We start from the raw sequence: 23,507 nt of genomic DNA, 5'->3' as shown, positions 1-23,507 counted from the left end.
TGCACGCTCCGCTGCAGGCGGCCCAGGGTTTCGTTGGTTCGAATCCTGGGCGCGGACATGGCACTGCTCATCAAACCACGCTGAGGCAGCGTCCCACATGCCACAACTAGAAGGACCCACAATGAAGAATATACAACTATGTACTGGGGGGCTTTGGGGAGAAAAAGGAAAAAATAAAATCTTTAAAAAAAAATTTTAAAGAATGGGGGGAGAAAAAGCAATATAATTGGACAGCATTTGCACAGAGAAGGAAAGTGAACACACAAATGAAAATAGAATGGCAGAACTGATTACAAATGTTTCTGCCCTGCCTTTCAATTTTTATGTAATGTTGTTACACTGTTACACTGTTTTATAACAGGCAAAGGGGAAAATATGGTAGTAAAGCCCTCTGCAGGCCAAAATGAAAGAAAGAAACCCTGCAGACTATCACTGGGCCACAGTGCTGGGATTCTTTTTTCATTATTTAAAAAGAAGGAAAAAAAAACATGTACCAAATATTTACTATACAGCTGGGCATTGCACTGGGGGGGGGGGGGCAGGGGGAAGAAATTTAAGCTCCTGTTTAGTAAGAATGTGACTTTAAATCAAATTTTAAGGTGGATTTTAAAGAAAGGAAATGAAGTATAGACTGGGGTTCATTTTATGAATCAGTGAAAAGAGCCAGTTGACAGACTGTTGCACTTGTCTTCAAGGCTCAGGTATTTGGTGCTAGCAAGGGTGCTCCTGCTCCGTGGGCGCCAAACATTTCCTGTCCTGACTCCTTTGGACTGCCCCTTCTAACACCCCCCCCCCCCCACCCCCATCCCCATACCTTTGAAAGCCAGTCATCCACCTAAGGAGCCACAGCAGCAAGGAGGGGGCCAGAGAGGCAGCAACTTAATGCACAGCAGCTTTGACTGGCCCCGACCGGGGCTCATGGGGCCATCTGGAGGCCATCATTTAATTTCTCTGCACACCTGCCCCAGGCCTAGGCAGATGGAGTTCTCTCTCTGAGAGAAAGCCCAGCTTCCCTGACTTCTTGTCTCACTCCTTCCTGCCTCTGGCTAAAGTCTGACCAGCATCCCCCATGTATAGTTAAAGTCCCAGGCCTCTGCAACCTCCCTCAGTTTCAACCTCTCCCTCCAACACCATAGGCCTGGGGAACTTTACTTAGAACAGAAGCAGGTTGGGAGCTTCGAGAAGGGACAGCAGGCATGGAACAAAGAACAAGGTAAAAGTGGAACCAAACGGGGTATAAAGAAGGGATTAGCAGGAAAAGGAAGGAGAACACACAAGGAGATTTTCCTAAATCCACGGGCCTCCAAGGATTCGGGGACCCTAGGCACCAAGCCTCAAGCGTTCCCTTCACTCCTTCCCCTGCTCTCACCTGTTTGTGAACCTTTGTAAGCTGTTCCAGGTTGTTCTCAAGAAAGGAAATCTTCTGCTTTTGGGAGTGAATCCCCCCACTGTCCTCGGGCTCCATTTCTGCACTCTGATTGGAGAGAGGGGGAAATGTGTGGCCGTCCCGAGGCCAAACAGGTCCCCCCCAGAGCAGGCCAAGCCAGCCCCACTGGAGGCCACAGGGGTTGGAGAAACCTGAGGACAGGAGGAGACCAAGAGTAGCACTCACTTTCTTGACTCGAGTCGTGACGTCTTGAACGAACAGTTTGCGAAGGTTGTGGAGGGTCTGGAGTTCCCGGGCCTGGAAAGAATGATAAAAAATTAGGGTAGCCAACTACCAGGTCAACCTTCTTGCTTTGAAATTACTGGAAGCTTCAGTCTATCTAATCAAGTGAGTCACTCATCCTTTAGGGAAAGATGTGTCCAGATTATGCCACAGACTGACTTTGCAGAAGGGCAGGAGGAATGGGGTTAGGAAGAAACCGGAAGGAAGAAAGGAACCCCCCTCCACCCCATTAACTTGGCACAGAAGGAAACCACTCACAACTGTCTCCTCCAGACCCTTGAGGTCCTGCTTGGACTGCTCGTGTCGCTCGTACAGAAATCTGGAGGAAGAGGGAAACAGAAGAAGCCCTCAGGACTATCCTTCCTCCCTCTCTCTTCCCTCCTCCATTCCTTTGATCTGTATTTTATTATTATTTATCATATGAGTTACCCATGTTCATTGTGCAAGAATTAGAAGAAAAAAAGATGAGGAAGACGAGTTTCATAAAAAAGCCCATGATCCTACTACTTATAGATCAAGCCACCATGAACACTCTTCTGTCCATCATCCTAGGCTCTCTTTGATGCACGTACACCTCACATAAATTTTATGGGAGCACACCATTCACACTGTTTTATAACCTGCTTTTTACACTTAACAGAACATCACAAACATCTTTACATGTCAGCTAATATTCAACAGAGGTCATTTCTAAAAGGTCCCCACTCCCCATCAAATTATTCTTCTGAGGCCTCGCCTCCTGTGGTCCCTAGGTTCACATCCACAGTGCATGCTGCCTCTGCAGGCAAGTCTGAGTAGCATCTGAGCCCATGGCCCCGGTTCTGCGGGCAGACCCTTCACTCACGTCAGCTCCTGGAGTTTGGTGCTCTTCTCATGCTCTTCATTCTTCAGCTTCTCGTAGTCAGCCTGAAGTTTCTCTAGCTCCAACTGGAGCTTCTGATTCAGGCTACAGAGGGCACGGAGATATGGAGAGAACAAAAAGATGTTAACGATGGGAAAGGGAAGAGCAGCTCCTCAAACATTTTCCTTCTTGTACAAGTGAGTCCGGTCAGGACTGAAGCATCTACCTTCAGCATCAGAGGCAGACTCAGGCCATGCTTCCAGGACAGAGTAAGGACCCTGAGCTATCTAATCATAGAGCCTCAAGATTGAGACTAGTCCTTACTCCTTGCACCTGGAGTTGGGCTGCAAAGTTGTGTCATTTGGTGGGGAATGACACATGCAATTTCAAGAACAGGATCCTGGCCCAAGAGGGAACATCTGAGTCGGCACAGCAAGGTGAGAGGGCCGGGAGGAGGGTGGAGCTGCCCTTGGGAGCTCTTACTCTTTGAGCTCATCAATGGTCTTCTGCTTCTCATTGATCTCGTCCCGGAGCCGAGCCAGCTGACGGTGATGGGCCTCCCGGTGACTTTCCATCTGCACCTCCAGGACCTTCTGCAAACAAGCCCACCCCAAGCTCAAAGCCAGGCTCCCAGACATCAGCTCGGGCCGGGCCCCAGTTGTCACCGCACCCTCCCCACTCGCCTTTACTTCGTCTGTATCTTGTGTGTCTGGTTCCTTGTCCTTCAGGGCCACTTCACTCACAGTTTCTGAGGGAAAGAGAGGAAGATAGCTTACATCACACCTACCGCCTCCGGAAAGAGCTTCACACTGTGACCAGAGCCCCAGGAAGGGCAGGGGACATCTACCCAGAGCAGGCCTATAGGGACGTTCTTCTGGGTCAGGACAGTCCAATTTGATGTAACAGGGACAGAGACCAACAGACAGTTTGTGGTTCATGTAAAACAAGATCCATGCAAAAGCTTGCTAAATAGCCTGTGCGCTGGCCTCCATGATTTCAGTCTAAAGCTTTGGGTGCATGTGCTGTCCGGCGGTTTCTCTGACATTTGTCATTTTCCCTCCCTGCCCTCTCTGGGATCTCAGAGCCAAGGATGGGTGGATTGGAGGTTTCAGAAGGCCTCACCCTGGGCCTGGAGCTTGGCCAGCTCATCACTCAGGGAGTCATAGGACTCTTCCAGGTGCCGCTTCTTCAGCTCCACACTCTGCATGTATTCCGTGAGCGAGCGGATCTTGGCCTCGTGCTGGTGGGGGAGGGGTTGGTGAGAGGAAGAAGACAGATGGAGCAAAGGATACCACTCCGGGCAGCACAGATTCTGTAAACTCCAACTCTCCTCCCCGGCCCTCCCCCCTCACTGTGCCCTTGGGAGAGTGCAGGGTTGGGGGCCATTCCCTGGAGACCCTTCTTTAGACCCTCTTGGCTCAGAGGCCAGGATCTCCCTGAACCTTCACTTCTGCGATCTGGACCTGCCTCTGCTACCCCAAGCTCTTCTGTCCTTGACTTCAATTGACCGTAGGCCCTTGACATAAATGTGGGTGCTAAGAGTTTTATCCCAGAACCACAGAGTGGCCCTCTTTCTCCCTCAGCCCCCAAAGGCTCTCAACCCTGGCACTCACCTGGGAGATGAGGAGCTGGCAGGACGAGAGCTCCCGCCCAGTCACTTCCATCTTGCGATGACATTCAACCTGCAGGTTCTCCAGCTGCCGGCACCGCTTGACCACAGACTTGACTTCTGATTTGATTTTGCTGATGTAAAGTCGGGCCACGGTGAACTCCTCCTCGATGGCCCCGCTGATCTCCACCGGCTGTGGGGCCAAGAGAGGGGAGAGGTCCCACTCTGCTGCCAGGAAGCCTGTTATCCACACCCTTCCATTATGCCTATCCCCACACACACCACATGCACAGGGACTCAGGTGGAACAGGTGTTCTCCGAACTACTTTTAGCAGCTCTCTATCACCTGGCATTTCACACTAAATTCTATCTGCACTTAAAGATCCAATTCCAAAAGTCACCCTCTTCCATCTTATAAAGTAATATGACTTACTTTTGTAGTCAAACTCTTCTGCTTGATCACCCCAATGGGTCACCGTCACTGCCACAGATTTCATCTGTCACTCCTACCTCTGCATCCCATCTCTAAATCCTGTCGTAAGCACACCTCCACTGCTTCTTTAGCCAGCACCCTTGAGAATGTGTATTTTCAGTTGAGTCTATACAAACTTCTACTTGTTTTCCTGTGTCTAGTTTGAGGGTCTGTTTCCTGGATCTTTGGGCTACTTTTCTCAGTAGGCTTCAGGGCCCAGATTGGCCCACCTTGCATCTCCCACCAGGGCCCAGAACCAGAATGACCTGAACAAGGCAGCTGCCTCTTTCTCCACTCACCAGCTTAATCTCCCCGTTGCCCACGATGACACTGAACTCACTCAGGTCCTTCATCAGCCCGTTCAGCACCTCAGCGATTCGTTTTCGCTGGTGTCCACTGACCTCCTGTAGCCGCTGCAACTCAGACTCCAGGGACAGCATGGTGGCCTGGGGATAGCCCCTCAGGTCACCCCATTGCCATCTTCCTGCTCGCCTCCCCAGCCCAGGCAGAAGCTCTCCCTTCATGCATGACCCTGAGGGCTGCTACAAAGAGAACACAGGCTCTGCAGAAGGTTCTGGAAGAGAGAGGGGTCCGGAGGGCAAAGGGCAGTGACAGAGTTGGGGAGGCTCTCATAACACACCAAACAGCAGTGCAAAGGTGCGAATGAGATGCAGCCCTGGCAGGAAGCAGAGGTCCCTTTGGATGTGGAGGATGTTCTGAGGCCAGGGAGCTCATGGACCACTCACCACCTTCTGAGACAGCTCATCCACCAGAAGCTGGTTCTGCTGGCTCTTTTCCTCCACCTCCTGGGACTTCTGGTCATAGTTCACGGCCAGCTCCTCCAGGGCCTGCAGCACTTCCTTCACCTCATCCTTCGCAGCATCATTCTCTGACTGCAGGTGGCTCAGCTCCCGCTGGACCTTCTCATTGTCTCCTCGGGTGGACACCAGCAGCTTCAAGGGAGGGGCAAGGCACATGAGGGACTCTGCTGCCAGTGACTTCTGTGGCCCCTTGGTCTGGGGAAGCCAAGCCCCCCTCCCAGGCATAGGTCTAGGAGAGACGCAGGGCCAAAGCAAGAGTCAAGAAGAAGTGGGCTTTATGCGTCTTAGAAATAGGGCCACAGAACGAAGAAGCACCTAGATTCCAAAATCTGTGCTTTAAGCAAAGCCCCAATGAGGTCCCTAGACTTCCAGAGTTTTGGGGAGTGACTAGCCCCTAAGCAGAATGCCCTTTCTTCCATCTGATTATGAAAAAAGGTCTTTTTTCTGCCTTCCGGGGGTGAGCACACATGCCTCTCCTCTCATGTCCTGCCCTCCTCCCCATTACCTCTTCCTGGTCCAGCATTTGCTGCTTGAGCTTCTCTATGAGCTGGCTCTGCTGGTTGATCTCATCATCCTGTTGGAGACAAGGGGGAAAGACGGAGTGAAGGAAGCTGCTCCTTCCAGTCTGGACTTATGGGGTTGGGGTAGAGGTAGGACCCTGATAAAAATCCAGATGGTTTAGGCTTTGAGTTAGAAACCCCACATCCTAAGAAGAGGTCTTCTCCACTTCCTTCCGGGACTCCTACCCTCCGTTTTAAATTCCTTTCTTGCTGGAAGTTGGTATAACCTTGACAATACACAGCAAAAGCCTGTAAATGTTCATATGCTTTAACCTAGAACTCCCACTCTAGTGCTCCATTCTAATCAAATTCAAGAGCAAAATCCTATGCACAGGAGGCAAAGATAGTCATTTCAGAGTTATTTATAATAGCAAAACAGACGACCAAAACCAAAAAAACTAGAAGCCCTGTAATAAATAAACGGTTAAATACACTTTGATAAATGGACTATTAGGCAGCCATTTAAAAATACTTTTATGAAGAATTGTTAACAGAAAAGGAAACTGTTCATTATATAATGCAGAATGAAAAAAATCAGACACAAAGTTGCCCATAGAGTGTATCTCAACTGCATGGTACATGCATGAAGAAAAGTAAAATACTAATGTGATATTTCTGAACAGTTGGATGATGGATGATTCAAATTTCCTTCTGTATATTTTTATTTATCTTCCACATTTTCAATAATGAGCATTTACCCCTTTTAAAATCAGAAAAAGGCAGTGTAAGCTAATTCTTGAATCCCTCACTTCTCCCGCCGGGCTCACCTCTGAGCCCTGCCTGACTATCCTCACCTTGTCGTCAAGCTGCTTGTAGAGGCGGCGGATCTCCTCCTCATATTTCTGCCGCTCCTCGGGCGCGATGCGCACCACGATGGATGAGTTGTCATTCACAGGTGTCTCCTCACAGAGCTCGGCTCCCAGGGTTGCATCCTCCCCGGCCAGGCGCTCAGTCTCAGGCACATTCTCTCCTGGCAAAGGGGCAGAACAAGGTGAGGGATGGGAGAAAAGAGCTGCACCCACGAGCCCTTCCTCCCTCACGCCTCAAGACCAAGACCTCCAGGCCTCCATCTCTCTTGCCAAGTGCACCTTCAATGTTTTTAGGGGATGGCATAAGGGTAGTCAGCGCCCTCTCCCCTCCCCTCATGACTGCTCTCCTGCACCCCTCCAGAAACACAGCCCTCCTTAGAGATCAGCCTGCTCTTAAACACCACCCCGGACAGGCCCTCTCCGGCTCCCTCAGCCTCCTCCTCCTCCCACCACCTCTCACGCCCACAGGACCCCTCTCTAACCGTTGCGCCACCGGCTCAGCTCAGCCTCCAGCTTTGCGATAGTCTCCTTCTGAGCCTTCGTCTTCTCCTTTTCCTTCTCATATTTCTTCTTCCACTGTTCGGCAGTCAACTCCAGATTCACTGAGGCAGTGTTCTTAATGGTCTTTGCCCTGGGTGAGAACAGAGAGATGAGACCTATGTTAAGGCTTACGTGATGCCAAGGGGAAGGAGTGGCAGGGGCTGGGCAGGGAGCCAGGGATCCTGCCACTGACCGCTGCCCAAACATCAGGGTGGACTTGGTCTCTGCATCGTTGTAGCTGGATGGTGAGCAACAGATGAACATAGTGGTCCGGCAGTTTCCTCCCAGGGAGTCCTGGAGAATCCGGGTCATTTTGCTGTCACGATATGGGACGTAGGTTTTCTGGGGGAGGAGGGAGACCATGAATCAGAAAAATGAATTCAACAGGAGAATCAGAAAGGAGAGGGGTGCTGCCTAGGGATCGAGCAACCACGAATCGGGCACGATTAGATAGGGGTATCAGGAGAAGGTAGAAAATGGGGTGGAGCTTGAGGGGTGAGGGGACCCCAGGAACACCCACAGTGCCCTCGGCCAGTGCGGAGATCACATTCCCCAGGGCTGACAGGGACTTGTTGATATTCTTTGCCTCGTCCAGCACGGCTCCCTCTGCTCCAGTCTTGCTGACCTACCAGGGCATGAAGGGACAAGTGTGTCAAGAGCAGCTGCAAAGGGACAAGGCTCTCAACACCTCTTCTCCACATAGGGGGCTCAGTCCAAGGAGGGGAGGGGACAGGGAAAGACGTCAGAGAAGGCCCTTCCTCTGTTCCCCAAAACTCTTGCCAAAGGCCACCCGCCCCCACCACCCACATATTATATGTTTCCATTGATATGCAATGTCCAGGAAAGGCAAATCCACAGAATCAGAAAGTACAATAGTGGGTGCTAGGGAATGGGGGAGGGGAGAATAGGGAGTGACCATTAACGGGTGATGAACATGTTCTGGAATTAGTGGTGATGACTGCACAATCTTGCAAACACACTAAAAACCACTGATTTGTACACTTTAAAATGGTGAACTTTATGGTATGTGAATTATACTCAATAAAAACATTACTTTGATTTTTAAAAAGTCCACCCCCCCCCAAGGCTTCCTTCCCTATCCACCCCACCCCCAAAGGCCTCCTGCCCCACCTTCTCACTCCCTGCCAGGTCCACTAGGTACAGCTTCCCACTGAGCTTCTGCTCAGTCTCCATATTCTCCTGCTTGATGTTGATGAGGAAGATGCTGTGGCTTCGAGAGCTGTGTTCATTCATGTCTGTAGGAGCAAGGGAGAAACAGTCCCTGTGCCAACCCCTCAGCTCCCAGCTTCCACTGTCTGTCATCCCACCCACTGAGAGACGGTGCCCGCCAGGACCAGCCCTGCCACTACAGCTCCCAGGCTCCTCTGGAGGACACAGTCTTCCCTTGCTCACTTTCAAGTCCCTCAGCCCCAGAGGGCACAGAGGAGAGGCAGACCCCCAACCCAAGAGCCCTTTATATCCCCACTCACTGGTGACAGCCACATGACGATTCGATTTCCCCTCATCAATCACATCTAAAATCTCCTCAGGGCTGGACACAAAGCGTTCAGTACAACCCTGCAGGGGACAAACAAACAGTGACCCATAAACTTTGACCTGCAAATTAAATTACCGGCACAATGACCAAACGACCTTTCAAGACAGTGTCTGTCCCAAGCCTCAGCCTCTCCCCAGCCCCTTGCACAACTCACTACTCCAGAATATCCACCCTCTAACTTCTGGGTCGCTGGTCTATCCTCCTCCCAGACCCACACTCTCAATACACTGGCCCAACCCAGGTGCCCCCATCCCCACTCTCACCTTGACAAATGGCACCCGGTTCTTGTCCTCGTGCACAGACAGATTTGTCTTGGTCACTGAATCAAGACAACACAGAGTGAGCAAGGCCAGCACTGCCACCCCCTATCTCCCCAACCCCCACACTCTGTAGTCTGCTCAGATGGTGGTTTCTTCTATGTCCAGAAGGGAGGAAAACTCCCCTGTGAAGCTAAGTCGCCTGCACACACTGAAAACTCAGGTTCTCCTCCTCCAGGATGCCAGCTCCAGGGTTCCAGCTCATCTCAGGCTGTTTATATGCAGGCCTGGGCATCTAAGCTCATCTTCTGACCTTTCCAGTTTTTGGAATTTCTTGGTGAGTGGAGGTAAGGGACACAGGTATGAGTGCATGTGTTCTCTGCATCTCCTCCCCGATAGTACCTAATCCCAAGGGCAATGTGATCTTTCTTCTCCTTTCCCTCCTCACACCCCCACCCACCCACTGGGGTTAAACATCACTTACCATCCAGAAGGTCACGAATTTTGTCCAGGTAAATCTCAAAGTAAGAAACCTGGTTGGGGAGAAAGGAGGAATAGAATGTGAAGGGGGCGTATCTTAAATCTGATACAGGGATCTCAAGCTAACGTGACCACTCAAATGGGGTGGGAGTGGGTGGGAAAAAGCAGAAGAGAATACCCTGGCTGAGAAGAACTGAGGTAACCAGAGGGGGAGAATAAGTTGGGGTGCCCAGGATCTCAGTAGGTTCCTACTAGATATTCCTCTCCCAGGCCCACCTGAGGATGCCCAGTGGTCATGCCCTCATCACCTTGATGTGGAACTCGAGGTTCTCATCCATGGAGTAGATATGGTTGAAGATGTCTCGGGCAATTCGAGGAATGATTCCCATCAGTTGGGGGTCATGCAGCTTTCCCTGGGGAGTAAGGTATTCCAGAATGAGGCAGGAGCTTGGGACGAATGGGACAACTCACAGTATGCAGGTACACACAGAGCAACAGTTGATAAGAAGACCAAGCTAAGGTAGGAGGTGGTCACTCCATGACTACCTTTCAGTGGAAGGAGAGAACTGAGTAGACTTTTAGACTTTTATTGCTGCTGCTTTTCCAGATCAAAAGAAGAAAACCAGAGTAGTGGAAAGGAGGGTAAACTGCGGCTGGCAGAAGGGATTCCACTAAACTTCCACTGTAACATTGCCCCTCGGTTCACCCTCTCAACCAGGCAACCCTTGATTCCCATATCTTCCCCCACTGAAAGCCCCTGGCCTCCCATTAACACCCCCAGCTCCTCACCCCGCATAGAAATCAGAACCCTCACCTCCATGGTATGTGTTTTCCCTGAGGATGTCTGTCCATAAGCAAAAATGGTGCCATTGTAGCCAGCAAGGACATCTGGAAGAGATGGTGAAGAAAGAGCACAGGTGAAAAGAAGTGGCATAGGGAAGGAGGAGCCTGAAAAATTACACTCTAAAAATACCTCCATTACCTTTGACGATCTGCATGGCACATGCATGATAAACCTGCTCCTGAGTCGTGTTTGGGGGGAATACACGGTCAAAGACATACGGCTTCCCCTGGAGTGGAAATAAAAGATGGCAGACATCAGCAGGTAGGGTGTGAGGGAGAAGAAACACTGTAGCCCCCTTCTGTCAGCCTGAGAAGGCACCTGTTCTTCAACCCTCCATCTGCATGGGGGTGAAGGAAACCAGAGAGAGAGAAGCAAAATTTAGTACTGACACCGGGAGTTGTGTCCATGGGGTAGAGAGTTTTCACTGAGGAGCATCACACGGTGGGATTGCATGAGGGGCTCTCAGTCTTGGAGTGAAGATTTAGCACTCCACCACCCTGACCCCCTTCCTGGGAAACCACATGGGCAAAGACAACAGGGCCACAGGCTGTGGAGAGTGAAGAACAATTCATTAGCATTAAAAATCTACCTCTAAATTAAGAAATATCTTCCTCAATAGATCCATACGTCCTGATATGAAAAGAGCTTCAAGATGTAGTAAGTGAAAGATGGGAAGTTAGGGACATATGTACAGAATGGTCCCTATTTTGTAAATGAAATATACATATCCCAAGCAGAAGAGCTGTTGTGGAGATAACACAAGCTCTCTCGTTGTGAAAGGAATACATGAAATCAGAAATATAGGTCTCCTTTTAAGGAATCAGCTTTAAGCAAAGAGAAACAGTGAAGCAAAACACTCAAACCCGCAAGTACTTTGTTTAATTCAGTTAATATATTGTAAATCACGTGTACTGGCAAGAAACCTAAAGATATAAGAAATTTGCAACCCAGGGAGTCAAATAAAGACTATATTTGATATCTAATCATATTAAAGGGATGATTTCTGCTAAGATTAAATCAGACTATGCTTGTTCTCTATCATAAATGACAAAGTTCTTAGTCATGTTTTCCTGCCATTCAGTATAAAGAGACCATGACTTAGTTGTTGAACTGTTTTACCACAGAGCCCATCCCTATCCAGCTGAAATGTCAACCTTTAGGTCCATGGACACCAGAGTTTCGGAAACATGTTTTAACTAATTAAGGACAGTGACAAGACTTGGCTAGAGCTAGCGATGTGGCTCTAGGTATATTTACAATAGTACATCAATATATACAGAATTTTTTTCTAGAAGGAATTATACAAAAGTATTAACAGTGCTTAATTTGAGGAGAGAAACTAGGAGAGAGGCTTTCCTTTTTCATTTTGTTTACATTTTTAAACCATGTACAAGTATTATATGTTGTATTTTTTAATGTCAGAGAGAGTGACACAATTGTGCATTATTTTGTTTCCTTCTTTTTACTTCTTTGCATAAAGGAAAACTACTTTTTTTTTTTTAAAGATTTTATTTTTCCTTTTTCTCCCCAAAGCCCCCTGGTACATAGTTTTGTATTTTCAGTTATGGGTCCTTCTAGTTGTGGCATGTGGGATGCCGCCTCAGCATGGCTTGATGAGCAGTGCCATGTCCACGCCCAGGATTTGAACAGGTGAAACCCTGGGCCACCAAAGCAGAGCGCACTAACTTAACCACTTGGCCACGGGCCAGCCCCCTAATTTTTTTTAATGTTTAAAATATTTGAAAACCTGGCTTATTGAAAAAAATCTACCTGAACTATTTATCTGGTCCCTCTGGGGTGAGAGCCCCTGCAAGCCACAAACCAGAATCCATGAAGAGAAGGAAGTCGTGCAGGCGTTCTCTATGGCGCAGGGCATGCTGTAAACTGATAAGAGTCCTTCTAGAGGATAATGCTATTAAACATTTAAATGTCCATCCTGTTTGTACTCTGGACCAGCGACTCCAGTGCTAGGAATTCATTTTATAACACTTGCTTAAGCACCTAAAGATGTGTGCAGAAGGATGTTTGTATTAAAGCAGTTTGTATTAAAGAAAAACTAGAAAGAATTCGAACATCAAGAAGATGTTGGTGATGATACCTCCATATTCTACCCCCAATTCAATAAGCAAGGTCGGTCTACACATATTGATGTGTCCAAGATCAATTAAGTGAAAAAATAAAAACAATGTGCATAATGTGATTATATTTTTTTAAAAGTGTACGGATAGAATAGTCTTAGAAAAAGATATGAAAGACTATACACAGAACTGTTAATGGTGGTTATCACTGCAGAGCAGAATGACAGGGACTGATACTTACCACATTTTTTCTGTGACATTCAAATGTTTTACAATGACAACATATTGCTTCTAAACTAAAAAAAGAAAATATTATAGGTGATGTTATTTAGAAAATATGTAATAACATGACAAGGTATGCACAAAATACCGTTAAGCAAAAAGGTGGTTTTTAAAATAGTATGAAGTTTAAAACCAAAACCAAAAAAATAACATAAAGAATGATTCCATTTCTATAAAAAAATTATACATATATTTGCAACCCAGGGAGGTATATATAAGATTAAGGTATATATATATATACCTTGTCTACAAAAACATGTTAATAGTGGTTACCCTTGGACAGTGGGATATTGGCAGGTTTCATTCTTTTGGATCTAGATTTTAAACTTTTATAAAATGAAAATACAGGGACCAGTCCAGTGGTGTAGTGATTAAGTGTTCCACTTCAGTGGCCCAGGGTTTCCTGGGCGTGGACCTAGCACCACTTGTCAAGCCATGCTGAGGTGGTGCCCCACATGGAAGAACTAGAAGGACTTGCAACTAGGATATTAACTATGTACTGGGGCTTTGGGAGGAAAAAAAAAAAGAGGAAGATTGGCAACAGACGTTAGCTCAGGGCCAATCTTAAAAAAAAGCCACAATTTTTAAATAAGAAAATTTTAAGTTTTTACAATGAAGATATTAATGTTCTTAGTACATAAAGAACTCATAAATTAGTAACAAAAAGACAAAACTAAACAAAAAAATGGACAAGAGCTAGGTACAAACAACAGAAGAAGAAATACAAATGTTCAATAAACATAAAGATGTTCAACATTTTAGAAGACAAGGAAATTAAAATGGTAACATCATTTTTTACCTATCAAATCGGAAAACAAAAACTTATTGTAATACCCGGCATAGATGAGGGTTCAAGGAGGTATAATTTCTTGAAATGAGCACCTTTGTTCTTTTCTGGTAGGACAGTATATCCGTACAACTTTTATGGGGGCAATTCTGAAATACACAATCAAAAGCCTTGAACTGTTCATAGCCATTGATCCAGATACTCTACTTCTACGAATTCATACCATGGAAGTATTTGTAGCAAATATTTAGCTACAAGAATGTTTATTATCACACTGCTTACAATAACAAGAAATTGAAAACAACTGAAAGGAGTAACATTTTGGGGACCAGCTAACCATAAGGAATTGATTAAATTATGGCATGTGCATATATTTTATTCTTTGCTGCTCTTTAAAACAATGCCATAATAGAACATCAATAAATCTCAAAAACGTGTTAACTGAAAGAACTCAAGCATAAAGAGCACACACTGTACTACACCTTTACATGAAGGTTAAGAATGGATAGAACTTATCTATATGATGGAAGTCAAAGCAGCGGTTGCCTGGGGGGATGATATTGACAGGAAAGGGGCACAAGGGAGCTTCCAGGGACAACAGAAATGTTCTAGATCTCAATCAGGGTAGTGGTTACATGGGGGTCAAAATACATTATAAAATTCATTGAGCTGTTCGTATAAGATCTGTGTACTCACTGTATGTAAATTACACCTCAATAAGTGCTATCATAAAATGATATTATAATGGCTATAATTGATGCACAACCTCTTTGTTAATAAGAAAAATGCATGTTAAGACTAACAAATATCATTTTAACCTACCAACGTGGCCAAAATAAAGTAGTTTGACGATGCACTGCATTGCTGAGGGCATGTATAAACTGGGGCCAACTCCAGGAAAGGCAATTTGCAACTAGCTCCTAAATTTTTAAATGCATATACCTTATGACCTCCACTTCTAAAAACAAATCCTATAGACATATTGCACATATGCAAAATATAAACAAGATCATTCAATTGTTTGTAATTGCAAATGATTAGGACAACCCTAAGTGTCCATCAATAGGGACCTGGTTAAATAAATTATGGCATATCCCTGCAATAAATTACACAGTTGTTAAAAAGTATGAGAGAGATCTTTACATGCTGATATGGAAGAATCTCCAAGACTCATTGGTAGATTAAAAAAAAAAAGCAAAGTAGAGAACAGCATGTACAGTATGCTATTTGTGTTTTTTAAAAAAAGTATATGCATGTATATATGTATTTGCTTGTAAATGTGTAGTACGCTTTTAGATGGATCCATTAGAAACTGGGAATAAAGTCTCCCTCTGAAAGGGGAACTGGCTTGCTACGAAAGAGGTGTATGAAGTTGGCTGACTTCATTGTACACCTTTTTATATCATTTGAATTCTGTCACATGTGCATGTAAGACTTACTCAAAAATTGTCAGACATTTTAAAATAAATAAAATTATGTAAAATATTCCATCATGGTAAAATATATTTTCTTAGTAAAAAAATAGGTTACAAACAATATATAGCTTATGATACACTTTTATTAAAATTAATATACATTTATATGCAGAAAAAACCCACTGGGAACAAATACACCAAATTGTTAACTGTTTTTTATTAGGATGGTGGAATTTTGAGTGATTTTAGTTTCTTCTATGTGCTTTTCTTTGTTTTTAACTTTGTCAGCAATTAAAATATATTAGTGTTGTGTTGTAATCAGATTATGTTTAATATTATTAAAGAAAAATCTACCTTGATTCTTTGTTTTTAAGGTTTGAGTGACTTTATGGGCTATTTATAGGACTTTTGTGAATTTCTCATCTTTTTAAAAAATATTTTATTTTTCCTTTTTCTCCCCAAAGCCCTCCAGTACATAGTTGTATATTTTTAGTTGTAGGTCCTTCTAGTTGTGGCATGGGGGACGCCGCCTCAGCATGGCCTGATGAGCAGTGCCATGTCCACGCCCAGGATCCAAAACAGCGAAACCCTGGGCCGCCAAAGCGGAGGGTGCCAACTTAACCACTTGCCCACAGGGCCGGTCCCCTCACCCTTTTTATCTGTACAGTTCATCACTGTACTTCATTACAAAGAATAAAATCCTTATTACATAGAATAAAATCATACAGTGTTTAAAGTGGCATTGATACCTCTCTTCCTCAGTGGTAATATCTTTCTTTTAATTTTCATTTTATTTTATTTTTTTATTTTTTTATTGAACCTTGATTCTTGAATCCTAATTTACCTCGGTGTTTCTCCCATCCAGTGGACAAGAAACAGAAATGAACAAAACACATCTATCCAGGCCAATGACTCTCACCTCTTCTCCACCGACATCTACTCATGCTTCTTGAAGCCAGGCACACAGCCAAAGGGGATTAAATGTAACTCTGGGGCCAACCTTGCCTCTCCCTTCTTCCCTTCCGGGAACATGGGCGCGCGCACGCACAAACACACAAGCACACACACACCCCCCCACACACGCACGCATGCATTCTCTCTCTCATTCTCCCAGTTACGGGCTTCCAGAGGGTGCAGTTACCGCACTAACATGGAGGGCGCTCTCCAAGTGCTGAAGGCTATTAGTGCCCGAGGAACCCCTCTGCCTCTGCCTGGGCTGGGAAGAAGTAAGGGAAGAGAGAGGGAGGAAGGGTGGCGTTTTCAGAGCTGTGACGATAAAAGATATCTGAGAGCTAGAAATGGGTGCATTTAGTAATCTGGTGAGCAGGGAAAGCTAGAGACACGGATTATAATTTCAGGTATTCTGGAAAGGTCTGCTACCACGTCCCTATTCTTGGCTAGGTCCTTAAATTCCAAGTCTAGTTCTTCATTTCTTTATCTTAAGATTTTTATTCTGTTAAAGTGTAAATTTCTTTTAATTTTCTATTGATTATACTCAGGATGAATTTGTTTTGTCAGATCTTTTTATCACAATAACTAGACCAATGTTTTTCTACTTTTTCTGCCTCTAGACCACCCACATGGGAAACATCTCCATCATTTACGTCTCTTGTGACACACAATCGCTTTGAGTTAGACTATAGAATGTTGTGGAGGGTTTTTTAAATCAGAATCCAAGGGACTGCATGTAGTTAGCAAAAGCCATTTCTTTCTTTTGAGGAAGATTAGCCCTGAGCTAACATCTGCTGCCAATCCTCCTCTTTTTGCTAAGGAAGACTGGCCCTGAGCTAACATCCGTGCCCATCTTCCTCTACTTTATACGTGGGATGCCTATCACAGAATGGCCTTCTGAGCAGTGCCATGTCCACACCCGGGATCCGAATCGGTGAACCTCGGGCTGCTAAAGCAGAACATGTGCACTAAACTGCTACGCCACTGGGCCGGCCCCCAATAGCCATTTCTGATGGCTCTCCCAGGCCTCTGCCCAGACCACTCCACAGCCTGGATCACCACGCACACCAAGACTTTCTTGAAGACAGGGATTCCCTCTAAATCCCCAACAACAGGCACAGTACCTTGGCCCATAGGATGTTCTTCATAAAAATTTGTTAACATAGATATTGATGGAGGAAGAGAGCAAGAAGATACTAGAGACCTGAATGTTTGGATGAAACAACCAGTAAGAAGGGAAAATGTTAACCACTTCCCAATAGTGTCAAAACCTAGCTTGTGGGGAATAAATAAAAATAAAATAAAATCAAAATAAAATCACATCTAACTCCTATTGAGAATTTATTATGTGCTTGTCACTGTGCTAAGCAGTTTGTATGCATTATCTTATTTAATGCTCACAGCAATCCTGGGAGGTAGGTACTATTATTATTTCAGGTTCAGAGAGTAAGGCAGCTTGCCCACAGTCACACAGCTGAGAAATGGTAGAGCACGGTTTCAAAGCCAAGCAATCTGATTCCAGACCCACACTGCCAAAGCAATCCAAGAACTGAAATGCCAACACTGTGTCAGATCCCCTCCAGGGCTTTCCCTTCGCCTTCCCCACAAGCCCCCCAATTTGGGCATTTCTCCAAATGTTTACGGAAGAACTAAAGCCCTTTCTCACTCCCCTTTTCCAATCTCAACCCCATTTTCAGAATTATGCAATTCCGCCCCCATCCTCTCTGAGGAGCCTCCCTCGCCATCTCTACCTCCAGGTAATCGAAGATCCCGTGAGCTGGTACAACACCAGAGACTAGAAGACTTGTTAAATTAGGAACACTCAGGGAGACCCTCCACCTCTGGGGAATGCTCCTGAGGCCCACTCTATCTCCCACACACAGCCGTCCAAGGACTCCTCCTAGCCTTCTCTGGAGGGCCTCTCTTCAGAGTCCCGCAGCCCAGGGCCCTCTGCTCTCCTTTGACCCACACCAAGCCTCCTTGTTGTCTCTTAGTCCGTCTGTGTCTCCCAGCACTTTCTGTAGTTTTCCATTATGAGTGTTGACTAAAGCCAATGCAAGAGCCTAAGATCAGGGGTCCAAAGATGACCAACCTTTCCAACCCTCAGGAAAGCACTTGGTGGAGGCTGGACTTCCAAGCACCAGGCCTGATTTCCGTGGTGACACCCCTGGGGATTGTTGCCATAGTAATGCTGGAGAGACACTGGCCACAGTGAACATTACCTCCCCTTTTCATTTTCCTTTATGAGACACCCTGAAAGCTAAGAGGAGACCTGCTCCCCCTCTTCAGATATCAAAGGAATCCTGGGCTGCCCCAAACAATACTGACTCAACTCCAATAATCCTGCAGGTCCCAACCTGGCTTTTCCAAATGAGGTACTTGACGGTCCTAGTTTTTTGTCTCCTCAAGAACCCATTAACATTGAGAGACCGAGGGAGGCAGAAGGTAGTGGATACTTGAATGAAGTATACTTGAATGAAGGAGGAAGGGAGAGGGAGAGAGTGTGTGTGTTTGTGTGTGTGCATGTGTGTGTTTCTTCACTGTCATCCCTCCCATGTCTGGTATAGATGCAGCAGACCAGACAGTAGGCACCAAGACACTCTGGCCTCCAAGACCAATGCAGAGGCTCGAGTGGGTTCAGGGGGAAACTCACAGTGGACTCTGAGTGGCACAAAGAGCAAAACAAGGTACACAGCACACAGACAGTGACCCAGACACCTTGTGCTATGACTCAGGCCCTTAACTCTGGCTAAGCCCCATCTCCAAGATTCCTGGGAGAGGGATAAGGCTCACAGAGCTGTCTCTCCAGCTTATTCTCCTACCCTCTGCCAAGCAGAAAAAGCCCATGAACATTAGGGAGTCTGAAGGCCAGAGCTAGCCGCAGTGCCGCAGAGGCAGAGAGGAGAGCCGCCAGAGAAGGGAGCAGGGGCTGGGTTCAGAGATATTATCCTCTCCCACCTTCCCTCTGCCCTCACCTTCCCAGACATCCCGAAGCCGCTTCCTCCATTAATTGCTCAGACAGTTTCTCATACACTGGGCCTCAAAGAGAGCTAGAGGAGGAAAGAGGAAAGGGGGTAGGAGATTTCCTTCCCTTGTTGGGACCCTCAAGGGTCTCTTCAAAATCACTTCTCCTATAGCCCTTATCTTTCCAAATGAGGGATGAATAGCAAGGCCAGGAAGCCAAGCTCCAAGGATGCTGCTGGAGACAAAATGGCCCCCCAGAAGCATTTATCTTAGAGTGAGAGATTGACAGGAAGGGCTAGGGCCAGGGAAGATACAGAGTGAGACAAAGGTACAGCACTACAAATGATCAGGCAAAACAGACAAGGAAGGAGCAGCTGGGGAGCTAAGATAGAATCTGAGCTGGTGGGGGGCCAGGGCCTCTCTTCATCTCTCCTCCCTCCCCACCTTCCTCTGTGTCTCTCCTGTCTAGCGAATTGGACAGATCAACACTACAACTCCTCCTCCCGACATCACCCCATGCCCCATGCCCACCACACCAGGACAGCCCAGAGAGCCAGAAGGAGTCAGTGCAGACTTAGCTGAAAAATCTACAGCCAGGAGGGAAGCCAGGCTTAAAAGTAGGAACCTTTTGTGGATTTGCTTCCCCACAACCACCTCCCTCTTGTTTCTCTGGCTTTATGTCTCAGGGGGACCTCGAGCTCCCGTTCTCAACACTAATGCCTGCTATGCAGAATACTCAGACAGGAGTCCCTCCAGTTGATCCGGGCACGATGTTAGCCTGGCCAGACTGTGAGGCCTAAGGACCCTGAGGCAAAGAGGGACAGGGGCCCTCCCTATGTGGCAGACACACACACGAGGCAAAAGCACCCATCTGAGTTCACAGTGTGGGTGAGAGCTCAGCGTGGTGACAGACTGGGGTCCTTGGGGACAGGACTTCTAAGCAGGTCTCTTCCTAAGGCATGTTTACTCACATCCCGTACTCACTGATGCAGAAGGCCCAGGCTCCCTCCCCTTCTTTCCTTCAACAAGCACAATTTGTGCCAAGCACTGTGGATCAAAGATACGTAAGAAGTGCCCCTGACCTTGAGGACCGCCCTCATATGAGCCTCTCCCTTCTCAGTTTCCTGGCCCAGCACCCCTCAAGCCCTACTGGACTCGACCCCAGATCCTTTCATCCATAGCCTGACAGTCCCTCCAACCTGGGAAAGGAGGAGTGGGTGAGGAATTCCCTTTGGGCCACCCCAGATAAAGGTCCAGAACAGAAATCTGTGCAGGCAGTGTGATATAAAGAAAAAGACATGAGGTTTGGAGTCACAGATTTAGCTTCAGATGCATAAATTAACAGTGTGACCTTGAGAAAGTCATTCAGCTTCTCTGGGCCTCAATGTCCTCATCTGTGAAATGGAAATATACCTACTTCAGAGCGTTGTTTTGAAGATTAAATAATATATGTAGAGTAACAAGCACAGAGTAAATATTAGTTCTCCTTCTTAAGATCTCCTCCAGGGGCAGAGGCTGTCATGATGAGGCAGAGGTGGCTTGTTACTTTTTATTGGATCATCAAGAGAAAGGATGAATAAGCAAGTACTTGTTAGGCTCTCAGGGTTTGGTTATTTTTATTTGTTAGGGGGAGTTGGGGATCTGAAAACCTCCTCCTGCTGTACCGGGAGGAAAAGGCAGATATTTCCTTAGGACCCCAGAGGCTCCCCCCCAAACTGGGTGTGGCCCCAATGTATTTGTTTCTCAGAAAACCCTTCATCAGACCTGTTCCCTCCCCCCACGTCCAGGCTGAACTACTTCAGAGGATGATGGAGGGCTTGGTCTGGGAGCCCATCCTCAGGTATACCTCCGCAGAGACCCTGGACCGCAAACCTCCCATCCAGGCCATCCATCCGCTAGTCTTCCTCCTCCCTTCCCGGGAGGTGGGGGTAGAGATCCGAGCCAATAACAAAGGAAAGATGCGCTTTCTCTAGGGGAGAGGGAAAACCTCGGAAAAACACGGGACTGGCTCTAAGGGGTGGGGACGCTGCAGAGAGCAGCAAAGGGGACTTGGGTCCCCGGATCTCGGGGAAGTAGCCCCCTCCACTCTGCGGAGACTTGGCCGCCGGCCTGGCCAGGCCACACCCAGCCATCCTGATGCAGGGGAGAGGAGGGGCTGCGGCGAAGAGGATGGAATACCGAGGATGAGCGGCGGGGCGGGGGCGCAGAGCGACAGGCAGGGACTAAGGCTCAGCGGAGGGGAAGATTCACCTCCCGCCCCCTCCTCGCAATTCTCTCCCGGGGCGGCACTCACCCCAATAACGACGCTGTCGTCCCCTTGGAAAATGGGGATGAACTTGTCCCCCCGCAGAATCTCTGCCTGGTTCAAGGGCCGAAATCGGCAGAGCACCTTGATGCTACATTCGTTGTTGGTCTCCGCCATGGTGGTCGCCGGCGTGGGGCTTGGTACTTCTTGGGTGGCAGAGATGGTGTGTGCTCCGGAGGAGGGGGCTCAGCTGAGGCCGAGGTGGAGGACAGGCGCTCGGTCTCTGCGGCTGAGAAGGCTCTGGCGGGCGCCCGGGCGAAGGCTGGCGAGGAGGGCCGGGGCGCGCTTCCTCTCTCCTGCGGCACCGGGATGCAGGCGACCTGGCGTCTGGTCCTCTCGCCTCTCTGCCTCTCCGCCCCTCGCGCTGCAGCGCCGCGCTGCGGGCCTGGGCGGGGCCGCGCTGGAGGAGCGGGCGGGGCTTCCCTCGCCGGGGACCAGCGGCGGGCCTCCCCCACCGACTGGTGGCGCTTTTCCTCTCTTCTAGCCTCCTCTCCCCACTCTTAGTCTCGGAGACAGCCCTGCCCTCACCCCTTCCTTACCCAAGTCACTCACTGCATCCCAGCCGCACATTCCTGACGTGTCTGTCCCTCTCTCGGACTCCACCCCCCTGGAACGGACAAGGGGTTTGAGGTGGGCCTGAACTTGTGTAAAGAGTCAACAGCGCTTCCACCAGCCTTATTCCAGGGCATCCGCCACCCCGTCACAGTCGTCTCTCCAAATTGGGAACGCACTTCTCATTCCCTCTCCCCACACCCCTCGCACAGATTCCCAACCCCCTCAACCCAACCCTCAAGGGCAGCTGCCTGTACCCCTGTGGAGGTGGGTGTCCAGGTCCCATTTTTCAGAAGGGAGTGTCAGGGGAGGTCGGGCTATTCCCTTCCCCTTCTGCATCCAAAGGTGCTCTCCATTCTCTCCCCAACATTCACACCAGGTCCCCAGTTTGAAGGAAGACATACTCCCAGCCTGGGTTATCAGAATTCAAAACCTGATAAAATTCTCACTTTTGCCTCACAGCTTGAGACCGGGGTGGAGGTGGGCAAGAGTAACTTTTGCAAGAGAAAGGGAGTTGAAAGCAGTGAAGGAGGGGTGATAATGGGGGTGGGCGAGGCCAGAGGGGCTTTCAGAGAGGACCTCTAGGGCAGACATTAGCATTAGGGTTTTGGGCAGATTTAGGCACCTATGTGAGTGTGTTTCCTGTCCCAGTTGCTACTGGACAGAGTACCAACACCCCGGCCCCTTTCTCAGGCCTTTCTTCTCTATTTCTCCCCCTTCCCTGGCAAAAAAACAAAAAAATCAAGCCTAGAGATTCCTTATCCTTCCTCCCCTCGGGTCAGACTCCTGCTGCAGCCCCTGGGCAGAACCACCTAGAAGCTGGTCGAATTGATTTTTCTCACGTCACAGGCCTCTGCTGGCCAACAGAGAGTTAGACCGCAGGAATTGAGGTCCTGGCCAAGGCGAGGAGTAGGGTGATGGGAGAAGGGAGGAGGGCATGGAGGTTCTGCCTACCTAACAATTCTAAGGTCACTTAGACACTATGGGGAGAGGGTGGGAGAATGATGGTCTGTCCAGACAAGACCTAACCACTCAGAACTCAGCTGAGGGGGTTTCTGGAGTTGGGCCCATACCTCTTAACCCTACCTTGAATCTTAAGGAAACTAAGGGAAAGGGATCCCACATAAGAAACTGGATGGGAAGGCAGTAGGACTATGGAGAAAGAGGGGTAGAGGCTTGGGGAGGAGCCAGGAGAGTATGCATAGAATGACAATGAGTTCCAAACTGAGGAAAATAGGCATCTCTCCAGTCACTTGGTCTGGCACTCTTTCTAAGTGTTGCAGCATCCTTTGAGCTCAGGAAACATCCCAACCTCAGGCCCCTAGGGGCTCCAGGGTGGCATCCTTAGTGAAAGAGTTTCAAAATGCTAGTCCATGGAGGATCACTGATCAGAGACGAAAGTTCATTGTGCCTGCACTTTCCACCCCCACCTCCCAAAACACACACACACACACACAATTTGGTAAATTTTCCATAAAGCTGGATTTATTAAGTCTCAAAGGACAGTTTTTTATTCTGACAGTATGTCTTTCTGTACTTCTCCATTAAGTAAGGATGGTAATAGTAGTTAGTTTTCTTTCTTTAACAAACTTACTTGGCAAAATAAAAGCATAGCAATATCATATCTATCTTCAAAAAGGTTTATTGTTGTTGTTTTTATTTTATTGAACTGTGAAATTCAAAAGCCTGAAAACTATTAGTGAAGCTGTTAAG

General features: G+C 47.6%; 1 protein-coding gene across 3 annotated transcripts in view; it reads right to left on the bottom strand.

Moving 5' to 3' along the window:
• Positions 1–21,958, bottom strand: part of KIF5A (kinesin family member 5A) — a 28,765-nt gene extending 6,807 nt beyond the window's left edge. Inside the window, exons 1-23 of one of the 3 annotated variants that reach the window (XM_008533531.2) lie at positions 21,231–21,958; positions 10,599–10,686; positions 10,431–10,504; positions 9,925–10,029; positions 9,621–9,669; positions 9,143–9,198; positions 8,812–8,899; positions 8,453–8,577; positions 7,842–7,946; positions 7,515–7,663; positions 7,264–7,412; positions 6,767–6,942; positions 5,918–5,986; positions 5,338–5,544; positions 4,891–5,037; positions 4,124–4,312; positions 3,633–3,750; positions 3,194–3,258; positions 2,994–3,103; positions 2,514–2,615; positions 1,928–1,988; positions 1,613–1,684; positions 1,370–1,474 (exon numbers count right to left, since the gene is read on the bottom strand). In XM_008533531.2, the coding sequence (XP_008531753.1) occupies positions 1,370–1,474; positions 1,613–1,684; positions 1,928–1,988; positions 2,514–2,615; positions 2,994–3,103; positions 3,194–3,258; positions 3,633–3,750; positions 4,124–4,312; positions 4,891–5,037; positions 5,338–5,544; positions 5,918–5,986; positions 6,767–6,942; positions 7,264–7,412; positions 7,515–7,663; positions 7,842–7,946; positions 8,453–8,577; positions 8,812–8,899; positions 9,143–9,198; positions 9,621–9,669; positions 9,925–10,029; positions 10,431–10,504; positions 10,599–10,686; positions 21,231–21,359 (2,538 nt within the window). In that variant the 5' untranslated portion in view covers positions 21,360–21,958. The remainder of the gene's footprint in view (positions 1–1,369; positions 1,475–1,612; positions 1,685–1,927; positions 1,989–2,513; positions 2,616–2,993; positions 3,104–3,193; positions 3,259–3,632; positions 3,751–4,123; positions 4,313–4,890; positions 5,038–5,337; positions 5,545–5,917; positions 5,987–6,766; positions 6,943–7,263; positions 7,413–7,514; positions 7,664–7,841; positions 7,947–8,452; positions 8,578–8,811; positions 8,900–9,142; positions 9,199–9,620; positions 9,670–9,924; positions 10,030–10,430; positions 10,505–10,598; positions 10,687–21,230) is intronic. The other 2 variants (XM_008533533.2, XM_008533532.2) reach the window with 2 other exon arrangements.
• Between the last annotated feature and the right edge of the window lie 1,549 nt (positions 21,959–23,507).

This window comes from Equus przewalskii, chromosome 5, assembly GCF_037783145.1.
Source record: "Equus przewalskii isolate Varuska chromosome 5, EquPr2, whole genome shotgun sequence".
Lineage (NCBI taxonomy): Eukaryota > Metazoa > Chordata > Mammalia > Perissodactyla > Equidae > Equus > Equus przewalskii.
Note: the sequence above shows the minus strand (reverse complement) of the source record. Positions and strands in the feature narration are given on the sequence as shown.